Raw genomic sequence first — 17300 nt, 5'->3', positions numbered from 1 at the left:
GCTGGAGATTAGCAGGCTGACCTGAGGGGCCCTGTGTTGGGAGAAAGCAGTGTCAGGCCTTTCTGAAAGAGAACAGATGTGGAGGAGGGAGGAAATGGTGCTATCCCTTCACCCCCCACCCCTCCTAACTCTCCCTCTTGGCTCAATGGAGCTGCCTTTGGGTGGGGACTCCGGAGCCTATCCTATGGGTATGAGTCCTGGCTCTGCTGGTGATAACTGCGTGAACTCGGCAAGCCCTCCTTGGGCCTTGTTGGTCCTGTCTGTGCAAGGACACTTGGGGAAGGCTGTAAGGCTTCTTCTAGCTCTGACAGCTGGGCCTTCCGGCCTGGCCTGCTCCCCAGGTACGTGTCAGAACTGACCCTGGTGCGGGTGAAGGTGGCCGAGGCTGGTTACTACACCATGGTGGCCTTCCACGAGGACGCCGAGGCCCGGGTCTCCTTCCAGCTGCAAATCAACGGTGAGGAGCCCTCCACCCTGCTTTCCTCCCCTTCACCTCCCGCCCCTGCTTCCTCTCCTTTTCTCCACTGTCCACCGGCCCACAGGAGAAGCTGGACAGGGAGCCCAGGACTCAGGAAACTGGGTTATAGCCGGAGCTCCAACACTGACCCACTGCTCTGTGCACACTCCCTCTCTGGGCCTCGGTTTCCCCAGCTGTACAAGTTGGCCACTGGGCTAGACTGGTGTTTTCCAAACCTCAGGCATTCATGCGCCAATGCCATAATTTCCCTTCTCACGTACCCCTTAAACCAATGGTCCCTACTGGTACCGGTCCGCAGAGAAAGAATAAATAACTTACATTATTTCCATTTTATTTATATTTAAGTCTGAACGATGTTTTATTTTTTAAAAATGACCAGATTCCCTCTGTTACATCTGTCTAAGACTCACTCTTGACGCTTGTCTTGGTCACATGACACATTTATCTGTCCCACCCTAAAGGCTGGTCCGTGAAAATATTTTCTGACATTAAACCAGTCCATGGCCCAAAAAAAGGTTGGGACCACTGCCTTAAACTACACCACTAATTAAATAGATGTTTATTGAACAACTACAGTCTGCCAGTCTGTTCAAGGCGCTTGAGGCCCTGCCTTTGTGCAGCTTGTATCCTAGTGGGGGGAAGACAGACATTCAACACTAGGGGTAAAACCCCCAGCCAATTATGTAGAAGGTTGGAAGGTAACAAGTGCCATGAAAGAAAAAAAAATCGCTGATGAGGATGATTGACAGTTCTGGGGGCAAGGACAGCGAGGGTTGCCCTGTTAAATAGCCGCGATGGGGCTGGGCTCACTGAGATGACAGTGCACGAAGACTTGAAGAAGGTGAGGGCATTGGCCGAGTGGCTGTTCTGAGAAAGGGCACGCCAGGCAGTGTCAGGACAGGAGTCACAGCAGGAAGGCTGGAACAGTGTGACGGGGGTGTGGCGGGGAATGGGACAGGGCAGTTAGGGGGTATGGGGGAGGTTGTGTGGGTCCTCGTGGGCTCTTGTATGGACCCCGGCTTTTACTGTGACTGAATGAAATGGGACAGTCACTGCAGGGTTCTGAGCAGAAGAATGACATAATAGTGACTTCATGTTTTGTCAACTGACTTTCTGAAAAACCTATTTTGAAAGAGAATTTAACCTCTCGATTGTAGATGGAAAGTCACTGTTTACATGTCATAAATATTAAAGCAACCACTAAAATAAACTCCAAGACAACAGAACAATGCTATTAAATTCTAGCTCCATGCTCTCGCCTTCCCAGGGCCCTGGTCCTGAGGCCTGCTCCCTCTTTGTTAAAAGGGAAGATTAGCAAGTCTCAGGGAGGTGTTAAAGACAGACTAGCATCCTACCGAGGCTATCCCTTTGAAGTACTCAGAAGGGGAACCGCCACTTTCACACGGTGGTCCTGGTATCTAATGTTCACCTGCAGTCTGCAGCTCCCCTCCCCCAGGGGAGACTCTGGGCCACGGCCTCCCTGAGGGTCTTTCTCACTGTCTGTTCTGACCTCCCCTCCTCCTGGCCCCCTGCCTTCTCCACGCAGTGCCTGTTCGCGTGCTGGAGCTGAGTGAGAGCCACCCTGCCAATGGGGACCAGACCGTCCGTTGTCGCGGCCGGGGCATGCCCCAGCCACACCTCACCTGGTCTACCTGCAGTGACCTCAAAAGGTGAGCAGAACACCTGCCCCAGTCCCAGGATACCCACAGCTGGCTGGAAGGACCCATTGAAGGTCATCTTGTCCAGCCCTATCTTTGGGGCACATTATTTCAGGTTAGAGTCAAATCCTAGAAGATGTAGCATCATGGAGATGCCCTGTAGAACCTAAATTGCCCCCCCCCCTTTTTTTGCCTTGACTCTGAGGGTCAAACAAAGGAAATGGATTTTGCGAATCAGGCTTCTCAGTTCTGGGGTAGGCGCGCCCCCTGCCGGTCAGTTGAGGGACCCACAGGAGAACCCACTCAGGACCAGGCAGCGGAAAGTAGCGGGCTAGACGCTCCTGTGCTTCCACCACAACCTCGTGGCGCTGCCTGCATTTGGCCTCAGTTTCCCCGCCTGCAGAGGGCAGGGACTGGAAGCTGACCTGGCTTGGTCACTGGCAGGTGTCCGCGCCAACTGCCGCCCACGCCGCTGGGGAACAGTTCGGAGGAGGGGAGCCAGCTGGAGACTAACGTGACGTACTGGGCCGAGGACCAGGAGTTCGAGGTGGTGAGCACGCTGCACCTGCGCCGCGTGGATCAGCCGCTGTCTGTGCGCTGTACTCTGCGTAACCTGCTGGGCCATGACGTGCAGGAAGTCATCCTGGTGCCGCAGTGTGAGTCATCCAGCCTTAGTGGTCTCCGATGACCCCTCACCCCCACTTCAAACCTGCCATACTTGTGACTGTGCCTGTACGCCCACAGTGGGCCCGTGAGAAACCCACCAGAGTATGTTCCTGCACACACAGCACAATGTTGGCACACGTGAATATCCGCGAGTATGTATCTATAAACCGTGGCTATGACTAGCACTCTCTCCTTATGCCTAGTGTATATACACTATACATGTTGCAAGCCATGTCCGTGAACATGCCTGATCCTTGGACATAGGTGCAAACCCTACAAATGTAGATTTGTAGCCATGTAATGAAAAATGCACAATCCTCAGATACATGTGTAAACCCACGAGTTTGTGCATGTACGTGCAGGTGCACAATCCCCATTCAAGTGTGCAAACAATGCACGTGCAATTCCTGTTCTTACGTGCAAGCTGGCGTAGAGCATGTCTGGAAGCGTGGAGAGGAGGGCCGAGCCTCAGGCTAGCTGCTAGGAGCTTGTATCTGATCTGGAGCTATGGCAGACTGGCTTGACTGACCCTCGCAAGGGCTGAAGGGACAGGGAGGCAGATAGTGATCTGAGCAGGGGGTAGTTACTGAAGGGCATGGGGTATTTATGGAAGAGACTGAGGTTCTGACATTATAGGCTGTGGAGGGGTGTGGGAGGGGGGCTTCCGTTCTGGGTAGGGTCCACAGAGAGTGATTTGTGGTACCAAAGATAAGATGAGGGGAAGGCCAAGCGCCCTGTTGGCTTATGGCCGGCTCTTGTCTCTGCCTCCAGCCCTGCCCTTCAAGGTGGTGGTGATCTCAGCCATCCTGGCCCTGGTGGTCCTCACGATCATCTCCTTCATCATCCTCATCATGCTCTGGCAAAAGGTAAGCTCCGCCCTTGCCTAATAGATACAGACTGGCACATCATTGTTTTGCATGCCCCCCCACACACACTGCCTGTTGTCCTTGAATCCTGCAGGGCCTGGCCATGTGTGGGGCCCAGCACAGAGATCAGCTGTAAAATGACATAGAGTGATGCTGGATGTCTGTGCTGCCTCTATCCCCAGTGGCCTAGGCCAACGTGGGCCTAGTCCAGGCCGTCAGGGTTCCCTAACTCTACTGTTCCACTGTCCAAGTCCTGCTCAGACATCATTCCTGCCCTTCCCAGGACACAGGGTATGGGACCTTATGGGTAGACTACATGGGCCCCAGGATTCTTCCAACTCTTACCCACAGAGAGTCTAGGATTCGACTAAACTGTATTTTAATCCACGTTCTCTTCTGAGATCTCACCATTCTATGCTTCTAACAGTGAGGGTTGCAGTACCCCATAATCTGTCTTTCTAAGATTCCAATCCAGTGATTCCAACACCCCATGGTTTCAACATCCTATGGTTACATCTTTTAGAGATTCCTGAGATCCCTGCTGTGACCGACCCAATATGGAGAGGGGCTGTCCACATCTAGCAGAGTGCCCCTGTCTTGTGTCACTTTCTGGGGCTGCTGGCTCCTCTCGTCCCATCCGAGGAGTCGCTGAGGCTCTGGGAGAAGCTGGGAAGGGGCTTCTGATAAGCTAGGCCCTCGGCTGTCAGCCAGTCTTCAGCCACTCCCAGCTGGGACCCCTTAGCATCTGTTTCCGCTGAACCCACGAAGGCCTTGGCTCCACTGACAACTTGCCGTGTGACTTTAGCTGTTATGCCCCTGCCCTTCTCTGGGCCTCTGGGTCTCCAGCCCCATCTGTTCCATATGGGATTCGAAGTAGAGGGACTTTTGATCCCCTCTGATGACCCATCCCTGGTCTTGGTCCTGCAGAAGCCCCGCTATGAGATCCGATGGAAAGTGATTGAGTCTGTGAGCTCCGATGGCCATGAGTACATCTACGTGGACCCTATGCAGCTGCCCTATGACTCCACCTGGGAGCTGCCACGGGACCAGCTCGTGCTTGGTCAGTCCAAGGAGACCTCCATGGCAGTGTGTAGACTTGAGGCGGGGGAGGGGGTTCTGCGGTCTGGTCCCGGCTTTGCCGTGACTAGTGTCGAGACTTAGGGCTGATGTCTTGCCTTCTCTGGCCCTCAGTCTCCCCTCTGTACAATAGGGACAATACCATCCCCTAGGGACCCTCAGCATTGAGGTCCTATGGTCCCATGTTTGTGTGAGATGGGACTTTTTGTGACAAGAGAGGAAGAATTACTTGAGGCCAGGCCAAGCGCCCAGCCTGTGCTTAGTCCAGCTGGAGGCCGAGAGGTGCAGAGAAGCTGTGCTCCCCTCTGAGGAGGGAGGGAGGCTTCCAGAGACTAAAATGGGCCAAAAGCAGATAGGACTTAGATGAGACACCAGGAAGGGCCGTGAAGTGCTGTGATTTTAGGAGCCACATTGAGGGGAACACCTTAAGCCCAGGGTGGTTGAGGGATAGTCAGGCTAACTCAGAAAGGGTAGGGATGCAGCTTCCTGGTGGGCCAGGAGCTGAGGCGTCATCTCTATCCCAGGACGTACCCTCGGCTCCGGGGCCTTTGGGCAGGTGGTGGAGGCCACGGCTCATGGCCTGAGCCATTCTCAGGCCACGATGAAAGTGGCCGTCAAGATGCTGAAATGTGAGTCCCAGGAGCACCCCTCACCGCTCCCCCAGCCCCTCCCCACAGATTCAGTCACTCCCAGAGCAGGCCAGGCCTGACTGGGTTTGCAGGGCACAAAGAGTCTAGTCACCCTGCAAGCCAACCCAACTCCCGATCTGCTTTGGGAAAGAGGCTTCCTCACCCTGCCCCCTCCTCTGGCAGCCTCCTTCCTCCCCCTCCTCCCTCCACCCACCTCCTTCCTCCCATCCTGCTGTCCCTCCCCTGCATGTGGGTCCTCACCGCCCTTGACCACCTGGGTCTTACAGCACAGACTGGGGCGGGGCAGAGCCAGAATAGGTTCCAGTGGGGGCTCCATGGGGCCTCGGTGATGGAGCCAAGCCTGAGCCCCCCCCCTCCCTCAGCCACAGCCCGCAGCAGTGAGAAGCAAGCCCTCATGTCGGAGCTGAAGATCATGAGCCACCTGGGGCCCCATCTGAATGTGGTCAATCTGCTGGGAGCCTGTACCAAAGGAGGTACAAACCCACTTGCCCAGAGGAGTTTGGGAAATGCCAGTGGCCAGCCCTTCTCCACCACCTCCTCAGTCCAGGGACAGCAAGACAACTCCCACTGGAGTGTCTGTACCCATCCCGCCTGATACTCTCACTTTACAGAGCCAGGTGGATCTGGGGTTTAGAAACTCACAGAATCACAGCACCACCAGGGCCGAAGGACCGCTCGGGTCACCAGTGCCAGCGGTTCCCAAATCGAGGGATCCTCTGACCTTTTAAAAATTTCACAATACAATAAAAATGAACGTGTACAACTCCGTAACACATCATCTGCATACTGCATCGCGTACTCACCACCCAACGCCAAGTCTCTGTCTCCATGAATCCCCCTTTGCCCTCTCCCACCAACCCCACCCCCCTTCCCCTGTGGCAGTCACACACTGTTGTCCGTGTCCGCAACTGTAATAAGTGACAGACAGCTCCTGCACCCCTGAGATGAGTTATGCACTATTGGAGACCACCAGCCTGCTGACAGGGAGCTGCCTTCATTCAGATCATAGAATGAAGTCGTTCTGGCTAAGTGTGTTCATTTGAAGCTCTGATTGCAAGTTAGGTTGTCAGGCTGCAAAGAAGATGTTATCGCCATCGACAGCTGCTTATTGTGAGGTTTGGGATTTTCCTCAGTGTTAGGCAACCCAAACAAAATACGGAAGTACACTTTACACGTAGGCCAGCTTATGTCTGCAATGATCACCCCATTGCGTAATTTTTGTTTTCATTAGTATCTTCCAGTTCCCACTGATTGACCTTAAGCTAATGCATTTACTTTATCTGCTGGGCTCCAGGATAAGCTTAGGTTTGCAAACCTATCACAACAGCTAACCCGTGTGCTCGTTGTGTACCAAGCACTGAGCTGAGCTGACAAAGGCATTATCCCATGAGCACTCTCGACAGCCCTCTGTGGTGGGTATTATTAGCCCCATTTAACAGATGGGGAAAGTTAGGCTCAGGGAAAATATCTCGTTCCTGGTCACAGAGGCAGGAAAAGAACTCGTTATACCAGCCTGCCTCTCCTACGTGCAGCTCACCATTAACCTCATAGCCTGGATGGGAAGCCTGAGGCCTCCCAGGGACTGTCCCTGAGCTTGTCCCTCCACAGGGCCCATCTACATCATCACCGAGTACTGCCGCTACGGTGACCTGGTGGACTATCTGCACCGCAACAAACACACCTTCCTGCAGCACTGCGACAAGCGCCGCCGGCCCAGCGCCGAGCTCTACAGCAACGCCCTGCCCGTCGGGCTCCCCCTGCCCAGGTACCAGGAGGGCGGCAGGGAGCCCCCAGGAGCACCTGCTGGCTGCCTCCTTATCCAGTGCAGGAAACTCAGGTCAGGGAGGGCAGAGTTCAAGACCTGGGGCTTGGGCACCCCAGAGGGCAGGACAACAATGCTGATGATAACGGTGGGATCGGCTGCCACCTGCTGGCCGTCTACAGTGTGCCAGGCCCTGTGCTAAGCACTGCAGGTGTAGCCCTTGGATGCCTCATAGGGTCCCTATGTGTTGACACCTTCCTTGCTTTCTGTAGTGAGCATCAGGGCCCTGCTGTCCCAGGCCTGATTCCGTGCTGCGCTCCTCGCTGCAGTTCCCACGCTCTCTGCCACCAGCCTCCCCAGTGCCCTGAGGTCAACACAGCCCCTGTCTTCTTCTTTTCCAAAAATAACATCTTAGTTCTTTTGCTGATTACAAAAGCAATATGTATTTATTGCAGAGGCAAGGGTAACTTCAGAAAAGCATTGAAAGACAGTAAAACTCATCTCTGTCCTCCCCAATATCTTGATCCATTTTATTTTGGTCTTTTTTCTATCCATAGAGACACGTGTACATAGTCCCACAGCTCTCTGGGGAGCTGCTGCTGTAGGCAGGCACATTAGGGCAGTTCACTGCCCGCTCTGGGTGGGGGCCGGGCTTTCATGGACATCATGGCTGGTTGATGCTATCTATGTTTTTCAACCGCTGGTCTGTGGACCATTGCCAGCGCGCAAGCGTTAGCCACCCGGATGTTGTATGAAGATTACAAACCCAATGATCTTCATACGACATGAAATTCCTGGCAGACAAGTCCACGGACTGGTGGTTAAAAAATACCGATCTAGATCAGTGTTTTTCAACTGCTGGTCCACAGACTAGTACGGGTCTACCAGAAATGTCACGCCGGTCCATGAGAGAGTTAACCACCTTGATGTCGTGTGAAGATTACAGACCCAATGATCTTAGTCAAGTTCGCTTATGCTCAGGGTGATGTCTGCCTTAGAGGTCCCTGTAATAATTCTCCAATATTCACCAGTCTCCAAGTGTAAAAAGGTTGAAAAGCACTGCGGTAGAGGCCACAGAAAGTCACTTTGTACACGCCCTTCTTGTGACTTTTATCCTGGACTGGTGTAATGGCCCCTTGACCTGAGCTCTCTGAGGACAAACATCTTGTCATCTTAGCAGCCCCAGGGCCCAGCTCAGAGCCCCACAGGTGGGTTGAGAGGGCAGTCTACCTGGTCATTCACATGACAATGACAGGCTGGAGGAGGACAAGTGAATGAAGGAGAGAAGAAGTACCTGATTTGGCTTCAACTCTCTCTCTCTCTTTTAAATTTTCTTTATTCATTTTAGAGAGAGGAGAGAGAAAGAAGGGGGTTGGGGGAGGAGCAGGAAGCATCAACTCATAGCTGCTTCTCATATGTGCTTCGACATGGCAAACCCGGGGTTTCAAACCGGCGACCTCAGAGTTCCAGGTTGACTCTTTATCCGCTGTGCCACCCCAGGTCAGGCGAGAAGAAATACTTGAGTGGCAGGTTCTTGCAGGTCCCAGGGCTGAGCAGAGGGGCAAGAGGGGAAAGGAAGGGAAAGCCTGTGATCTCTCCTTCTGTGACGCTCCTCTTACCCTCAGCCACGTGTCCCTGCCTGGGGAGAGTGACGGTGGCTACATGGACATGAGCAAGGATGAGTCGATGGACTATGTGCCCATGCTGGGCATGAAAAGAGACATCAAGTATGCAGACATCGAGTCCTCCAACTACATGGCTCCTTATGATAACTACGTCCCCTCCGGTGGGTAGCCAGTGTCCTCTCCCCTGAATGGCCCTCAGACCTGTGGGGTGATGCATTCTTTCCAAAGCCTTTCACAGACCTAGCCCGCCAACAGCACCGTGAGGAAGTTGGCCTTGTGCCCATTTCATAGATGCAGAAACTGAGGATAACCACCAGCCCAACGCTGCCTTGTGGTGGAGCCCCAATATGAACCCCAGCTTCTGGGTCCACAGCCCACAGGGAGGGGAGGCTAAGGTGTAGGGGCACCTGGCCTCCTGGGCCTTGGAGAAGAGTGATCTGCTCGGGGCCAAGGCTGACCTCGTGCCCCTGAGAAGCAGGCAGGCCAGGCTGAGCAAAGATGGCCCAGTGCAAATGCCAAAAGCTTCCCTGGACAATGAAGACCCTGATAGAGTAGGAGAGGTTTAAGTTAGATACATGGAAATTGTTTTTCTTTCGGGTTAGACTTAGAGGATCTGTAGCCTCCTGTCTTGGACGTTTAGCCTCCAGGAGCTAGGGCAGAGGTCCTGTGGGCCGTGGGAACACGGACGGTGGCTGACCTTCTGCTCTCCTCCAGCTCCCGAGAGGACCTGTCGAGCAACTTTGATCAACGAGTCCCCGGTGCTCAGTTACATGGATCTCGTGGGCTTCAGCTACCAAGTGGCCAATGGCATGGAGTTCCTGGCCTCCAAGAATGTACGTGTGGCCAAGTGGGCAGATGCAGGTGGTGGGAGGGGGTCACCCAGCCAGCCAGCGTCCTCTAAGTGCACAGTTTCACATGGTAGCTTTGTTCCCTCTGGTGGGTGAGGACAGTGAATGCCCTTACATCACGTGACCCCTCTCACCTGTGTGGCCCCTCACACCTGAACAGTGATGCGTTTTTCCCAAAGCACTTGACACAGAGGGTCTTTCCCCGCAATTGCCCCCGAGGCCTCATTTCCCATTGCCACCCACCCAACTCCCACCCTGCAGTGTGTCCACCGAGACTTGGCAGCCAGGAATGTGCTCATCTGTGAGGGCAAACTGGTCAAGATCTGTGACTTCGGCCTCGCTCGTGACATCATGCGGGACTCTAACTACATCTCCAAAGGCAGCGTGAGTACCTTCGCCCACTCTGTGCGCCTCTGACGCTCCTGGTCAGCACGTCTTCGGTTCATAGGAGAGCAGGACAGGGCTCCTCGTGGCCTGATCTGACCAGCAGCGACAGGCTCTGCCTGCCTACCCATGTGTGCAGGGACAGGCAGGGGTGGGAGGGGACAGAGCTGCTGAGGCGTGTGAGGGTGAATGGGAGACTCAGATTTTCTGGTCATGACAAGGGGCAAGGGACCACCTATAACAGGTCCTGAGGAGTTTGGAGGAGGGATGGACCAAATGTATTGTCCCAGTGTGGCAGGAAGCAGATGGGAAGGTCGAGGTGACAGGCGAAGACAGCTGACTAGGTGGCAGGCAGTATTTGGTTAAAATATGACCATCCTGTGTCCCATTCATGTCCCCACTTTCTACATCGGGACAGTGAACCCCAGAGCTGGAAGGATGCTAGGCCATAGAGGTCTAAGACAGCTAGGATCAGAGCTGGGTGGCACCTTGACGTGTGTCTGGCTCCCACCCCCCTTTGCGAACTCGGCCAAGGGTCTCTGCCGGGGTCTGGAAGGGAAGCCTGTTCGGTGAGGAGCTCAGACCCTGGGGTTACCATGACCTGAGCTTCTGGGAAAGGAAACAGCCTCCTGACCCTCTGGCCAGCGTGGTATGGCTATGTGTGCCGCAGACACAGACTCTTGGGGATGGAGAGTGAGAAAGCGTTGGGGTGGGTGGGCACTGCCAGGTCCCCGCCCCCTGGGCAGGTGCAGAGTGGGCTCGGCCCCTCCCTGAGCTCGGCCCTCCTGCCCTCCTGCAGACCTTCCTGCCGCTCAAGTGGATGGCCCCCGAGAGCATCTTCAACAGCCTCTACACCACCCTGAGCGACGTGTGGTCTTTCGGGATCCTCCTCTGGGAGATCTTTACCCTGGGTATGCGTCCTTCTTCCCACGGTGCTCCGAGGCCTGGCGCGGCATCTGCCCTGACCACTCACACTTCCAGCCCGGTGGGGTCGTGAACAGACTCTGGAACATGGGTTGGGCTCTGGTTCAAGTCCCCGCTCTGCTGCTTTCTTACTGCTGTGTGTCCTTGGCGAGTCTCTTGCCCTCTCTGTGTCTCTATACCTGCCCAACTGAGTATCGAGGAGTTTAGACAGTGACATTAAAAAGCCTGCTTGGCTCCGGGACTCCAGTTCTCTGATTCTGGGGAGGCTGCAGTCTGTCCAGAGCCACCGAGGAGCCCACATTCCCCAATTCCAAGGCCCCTGCCTCCTCAACCCAGCCCTGGTGTGAGGGTTTTTCACCACTTTTTCCACACCCTTAAGCCTGTGTCTCTCCTCTCTTGTATTTGCTCCCTGACAGGTGGCACCCCTTACCCAGAGCTGCCCATGAACGAGCAGTTCTACAACGCCATCAAGCGGGGCTACCGCATGGCCCAGCCTGCCCACGCCTCCGACGAGATGTGAGTGGTGCATTTCAGAGGACTTTTCGGGTGCAAACAATAGACACCCAACTACCAGCTTAAGTCAACAATAGATTTATTAGCTCAGAGATCTAGAAAAATCTAGGTATGGCCAGATCTAGGTGGGCGGCTGGTGTCATCCGCAATCTCTCCTTCTACCGCGGGCTCATATTCAGGCTGGCACTACCCAGTGTCCTGTTTCACCATCGTTCCAACAAAAGGCCTAGAGCTGATTGTCATGGGCTCAGCTGGGGTCACCCGCCCATCCAGAACCAGCCGCTGAGCTGAGGGGATGCAAACTCCTCCTGGCCAGACCTGGGACATGTGCTCACCCCGGTGTGGTCAGCCCCATGGACCCACTCAGCTGGGAGTGGAGGGAGGGCTTCCCAAGGGGCTACCCAGGTGTGATTGTGGGAAAACAACACCCGTGCGCCTCCCTTCCCCAAGTGCTTTCACTGCTCACCTGGTTCTGGGGCGGCAGCCCCCACCCCATGCCCTGTGTCAGAGACCTCACCCCTGTGCCTCTCCCCAGCTACGAGATCATGCAGAAGTGCTGGGAAGAGAAATTTGAGGTCCGCCCTCCCTTCTCCCAGCTGGTGCTGCTTCTCGAGAGACTGCTGGGCGAGGGTTACAAAAAGGTAGGTTGAGGCAGAGTGGGGGAGGGAAATGGAGAGTTCTGGTCCAGAAGTCAGTCAGACACCGGTATTTGGGGGACCACCCTTTCCCCTCTCCGGGCCCCAGTCTCCCTGCTGGCATGAGTAAGGGATGGGCTGGAGTGTGAGTTTAGGAAACTTGCACATGGAGGCCGGGGGTTGGAGTGGAGGAAGGGAGCCTACAGCCCCTTCACTCTGCATCCCTCTGCACGCCTTCTCACCCCTGCCAAACCTCAGGTCTGCTTCAGAGCTTTAAACTTCCCGAGGCTGGCCGACGACTGGGGGCCTGACCACCTGGGCCCCAGCCAGGCTTGACAAAGCAAATGGAGCCACCTGGGTCTTAACGCCTCCCTGCCCACGGCAGGAACTAGAGGAGGCGGATGCCCATCTCCTTTGGCAGAGACACTGCCCGTTACCCAGTACCCAGGCCCAGTCCTAACCCCGCTCCCACCCCAGGTCTGGTTATGGCTCAGGGACCAGTGAGATGGGGTGGAGTTGTCGCTGTTCAGTAGTTAGGGAAACTGAAGCCCCACTGAAGGAGGATGAGGCAGGAGGAGAGCCCACACCTGTCTGGTCTGAAGTGAGTGAAGTCTTAAGAGTCTCGGGTCTGCTGGCCCATTGACGGCTCCTCCCTGGGTGGCCGTAAGGAGGGCAGCTCAGCTGTGTGGCTTTGGGCAAATGTCCTTCCTCTCTGAGCACCAGTTGCTTAATTTACACAGGACACAAGGGGCTGGGTCAGAATCTAATGGTTGGATGATCCCTAAAGGCTTTTCTGATCCGCCCTTCCCTGCTTCGTGTGTTCTCCCTGGCCCTCGGAGCAGAAGTACCAGCAGGTGGATGAGGAGTTTCTGAGGAGCGACCACCCTGCTGTCCTTCGGTCCCAAGCCCGCTTGCCTGGCTTCCACGGCCTCCGATCCCCTCTGGACAGCAGCTCAGTCCTCTACACTGCTGTGCAGCCCAACGAGGGTGACAACGACTATATCATCCCCTTGCCCGACCCCAAACCGGAGGTTGCTGATGATGGCCCACCGGAGGGCTCTCCCAGCCTTGCCAGGTAGCCGCTGCGGCCCAGGGCGTGCAATCATGTGCACTGTGCGTGTGCGTGTGTGTGTCTGTGTGTGTGTGTCGGCAAGCCTTAGAAGTATGTTATCTAGAATGAGCACTTGTTCCTGCCAGTGGACAGAAGAGAGAATTGAACTCTTTGACCTCTAGTACGCTCAGGTGCAGAGGGCAAGCCGGTGAGAGAAAGAATGGGCCGGGACTTACCTGAAATGTAGCTGTTTCCTCTAGAGGAGCCCCCAGAGGCCACCTGTGCTCCCCTCTAGGCCCTGTCCCAGCCCTAAGGAGAAGAGGAAGAAAACTAATGAGAACCCCAGCACCCCATGTGTTAGTGTGGGTCGTCCCGGTGCCAGGCCTGGGGTCTGTCCTTTAGTCACTAAAGAAATGCCTTGGGGGCTCCAGGGAGCCGGCAAGGTTGTAAGGGGCAGAGGTGCCTACAGCATTTCAGGCCCGAGTTCAGACTGGGAAGGACATTCATGCTTTTCTTTGCCTTGGGATGCGGTAAAGTTAGTTTGGTGGGAGGGCTTTGGTGGAAGTCCTAGCTTTGCTGGGACTTGATGTTCAACAGAGTTCCCCTTCAGCTGGAGAGAAGGGTGCCCCATGAGGCCAGACACCCCCTCCAAAAAAGAGACCCAGCTCATGATGAAGTGGCAGGAGTCCCATCTGGGTTCCAACTCCAGCTCTGCTTTGAGACCCGCCAGGCACCCACCAGACGTGGCCTCCTAAAGGCCGTCTCCACCCCGGGAAGCAGCTAATATTCCAAGGCGCCAGGCAGACTGTGTGCAGAGGACTTAAGCTCAGGGTTTAAACAGCATAGGGTGCGAATGCTGGCCCTGACTTGTGCCCTCAGACAAGTTGCTTCCCCTCTCTGAACTTCAGTTTCCTCATCTGTAAAATAGAAACAATAAGAGCACTTCAGTTTGGAGGTTGTTATGAGGATTAAACGAGACAGCATATACCTTCAGGATGCAGGTGATAGAGACGCGGGTGAGTGAGGAATAAGCTTTGGAGCCAACCGGATCTGTGATAAAGTCCCAGCTACTATACTTCTGTGTGGTGCAGGACAGTGGCATAACCTCTCTGAGCTGCACTGTCCTCGCGGTGCCTGCCTGGCATAGCTTTACAAGGATTAAATGAGCCAAAGTATGTAAGGTGCACTATGCAAGGTCAGGTACATAGGAGGCTGTGGATTACTGCCGTTGTTATTTTACTGTCATTCCCTCCCAACCTCTCACTCACCTTCTCCCTCTAGCTCTACCCTGAATGAAGTCAACACCTCCTCGACCATCTCCTGCGACAGCCCCCTGGACCCCCAAGAGGAACCAGAACCAGAACCAGAGACCCAACCTGAGTCCCAGGTGGAGCCGGAGGCAGAGCCGGATTCAAGCTGCCCCGAGGCTCGGGCTGAGGCAGAGGACAGCTTCCTGTAGGGGCTGGCCCCGGCCCTGTCCTGCCCGAAGCTCCCCTCGACCTCCCAGCACCCTGCGCCTCCCGCCCGCCCTGCCCAGCCTCCCAGCAGCCGGGCTGCTCCCATCGGCTGTCCCCTCTGGAAGGCTTCTGCACCTGACATGTCGCAGCCCAACCCCGAACGGCTGACTTAGGAGGCAAGAGAACTGCAGGGACCATGACCAGCCCTCTGCCTCTGGGGAGGCCGTGTGACTCTGAGCCAGGTTCTCCCAAAGGGTTCAGTCGGGCGTGGTGGCCCCAATCTCGGATTCTCCCCTGGCTGACAAGTGGGGGGTTAGAGTCCCTGGGGAGGTTCTCAAGGTTCATGGGTGGTAAATGAACATTTTTTCTGTTCAGCCAGCTGCCCCTCAAGGAGCTGCAGTTCCTTCTTTGTACTTTCTCCGCCCGAAAGCTGGGGAAGGGACCCTGGTCTCCCTGGCTCCTGGCCGAGCTGGGGCCCAGCCTCGGACAGTGTGGCCTCTTCTCCTTGATGTCGGAGCTGGTCTGGGGCCCGAGCTGGCCTGGGCCATCCACAACTAACTGATGCTAGGGGCTGAGCCAGGGCCCGGGCGTTCTGGCCGCAGCCCCGGCCCCAGGCCCTCGGGCACATCTCCCCATAAATGGTGCCCATGTCCATGTCTTCTTGGCTCCACGGGTCCTGGGGTCTTTATCTTCATCACTGCCAGTCTTACTCCACGCATCAGAGTCTCCAGGGCCAGACGGACCCACACCTGTGATGAGTGTGTAGACATGTCTGTGCGAAGTGTCCACACTTGTGGACCAGCTTGTGAACCGACCATATGTGTACCAGGCCTGCTGAGAGACTTTGCAGGAATCCTTTCCTTCTCTGGGCCTATTTTCCCTGTTGAAAACGAGCAGGTTGGATTCATTGACTAGTGCCCTGCTAGCACTAACATTCTAAAACATTCCTGGCGTTGCACATTTGCTCAGATAAAGCAAAGCCAAACATCCAAACCTCCATCCTGGGGGTCAGTGGGACTCTGGATGGATTCCAGACCACATATCACACTCCAGGCTTTCAGGAACTGGCCCCTTTTCCCAGGCCCCCAACAAGTCCCACAGGCCCAGGCCTTGACTCGGAGTGACAGCCAGTGTCCCGGAACGCCCTGAGCAGCTGCTCCAGGGACATGGGAAGAGCACGGGAGCGCTTGCAGCATCTACAAAAACCTCTGGAGCTGTCCTGGTCCAAGGAGACAGAGAGGTCAAGTCACCTGATGCACCACCCACTCCAAAACCTGCTGCCCAGGTCTGTGCCAAAGACGTAATGGACAGTGAGGGCCCCTGGAGGGCCCTGGAAATGACAAGACTGCTTGGACGGGGGACCTGAGAAAGGGGTGCAAGAATGGGCACTCAGCGCGGCCTTCTCATCTGTCCCATCCCTAAGGCAGTACCCATGGGGCATGGCTTTGTCGCGACTCAGGCCCGCTCACCTCACTGTCCTGCCGGCCACCCAGCCCAGTGGGCACCGAGTGCTAAAGGAGTGTGTGCTGCAGCCAAGACCGCTGGCAGGGGGAGGGCTGGCAAGAGGGTGAGGGAAGATCAGCCCCTCTGGGCACCAGCCCCCTAGCTGGTTGGCATCTCCCTGCCCTGGGGTCCCCGAACCCTGCTTAAGGAGAGAGACTGGGATCTCACTTCGGTACCAAAGATGTAATCACCTAGGTTTACAAGTATTTTTAGGACTCACAGTAACTCACATTTATACAACAGAAATGCTATTTTATATGTTATCAAAATTTCCTATCTGTGTACTTTGTTTTTTAAGGGAAAGATTTTAATATTAAACCTGGTGCTTCTCACAGACCTTGTGGTCCCTGGAGTGTTTGGCTTCTGTGCCTGGTTGGTGGCAGGACTGGAGCGGAGCGGGCTCACCCTGCCGCAGAGTCCCCCCACAGGTCCCTTCAGCACTGAGCCTGGTCTCCACCTGTGCGGGAGAGATTTCCACACCCCTACCCCCACCCTGTGCTAGTAGCTGGGTGACCTGGACCCTGGGCTTTGGTTTCCCGAGTTGGGAGATGGGAGAGCCCTCTGACTCTGCAGGTGCCTGGCCCTGGGGTGGGCAGGACTGCTCACAGGCCCTGGAGCGAGCCCCTCCTGACGCCCCACCCCCACCCCATTCTGCCATGTGCTTTGGCTTTGGCTACTAAGCTGCCCCCTCCCCTGCCCCACCCTCCCGTGCACTCTGCCGGCAGGTCGGACGGAGTCTGCTGTGGCTCCGGAGAGGCGTCCACCGAAGCCCAGGCTCCAGGCCCTGGTGAGTAGTGGTCGGGTCCCCGGGAGGAGGAGGAGGGCAGGCAGTGCACCCACGGGGACAGAGCAGAAGTGAGGAGACCGGACTAGGAGAAGGAGAGAAAGGGGAATGAAGAAATGTTCGGGGAGAGCAGCCAGGGGAGGGAAAAGGACCTGCTGTGTGCGGCTCTGAGGGCAGTCTTGCCAGGCTGGGCAGAGGGGTGCGGGCCTGGTAGCACCCCCCCCCGACTGCAGGAGTTCAGTGTTGTGGGGCTGGCGTGAGCCAGCATCCTGGCACCTGCTGGCCAGCTCAGTACTGGCCGTGGGCTCCAGTGACTGGCCCTGGCCTGGGAGACACAGGCAGTAGCGTGGAGCAAGCAACCATAGAGCTACCAGGACAGGGGGCCAAGTACCGGCCTCTTGGACCCAGGCTGGAGCTTC

General features: G+C 55.9%; 1 protein-coding gene across 3 annotated transcripts in view; it reads left to right on the top strand.

The window, feature by feature from the left end:
• Nucleotides 1-16433, top strand: part of PDGFRB (platelet derived growth factor receptor beta) — a 42125-nt gene extending 25692 nt beyond the window's left edge. For all 3 annotated transcript variants that reach the window (XM_066272993.1, XM_066272992.1, XM_066272994.1), the window contains 16 exons: nt 342-457; nt 2025-2148; nt 2581-2792; nt 3574-3668; nt 4596-4728; nt 5270-5374; nt 5758-5868; nt 7004-7160; nt 8783-8943; nt 9497-9615; nt 9892-10014; nt 10814-10925; nt 11355-11454; nt 11987-12092; nt 12929-13161; nt 14419-16433. In XM_066272993.1, the coding sequence (XP_066129090.1) occupies nt 342-457; nt 2025-2148; nt 2581-2792; nt 3574-3668; nt 4596-4728; nt 5270-5374; nt 5758-5868; nt 7004-7160; nt 8783-8943; nt 9497-9615; nt 9892-10014; nt 10814-10925; nt 11355-11454; nt 11987-12092; nt 12929-13161; nt 14419-14596 (2185 nt within the window). In that variant the 3' untranslated portion in view covers nt 14597-16433. The remainder of the gene's footprint in view (nt 1-341; nt 458-2024; nt 2149-2580; nt 2793-3573; nt 3669-4595; nt 4729-5269; nt 5375-5757; nt 5869-7003; nt 7161-8782; nt 8944-9496; nt 9616-9891; nt 10015-10813; nt 10926-11354; nt 11455-11986; nt 12093-12928; nt 13162-14418) is intronic.
• The last annotated feature ends 867 nt before the right edge of the window (nt 16434-17300 follow it).

The sequence above is a fragment of the Saccopteryx bilineata genome, chromosome 4 (assembly GCF_036850765.1).
Source record: "Saccopteryx bilineata isolate mSacBil1 chromosome 4, mSacBil1_pri_phased_curated, whole genome shotgun sequence".
Lineage (NCBI taxonomy): Eukaryota > Metazoa > Chordata > Mammalia > Chiroptera > Emballonuridae > Saccopteryx > Saccopteryx bilineata.
The sequence above is the reverse complement of the archived record's forward strand: the minus strand, read 5'-3'. Positions and strand labels throughout refer to the sequence as shown.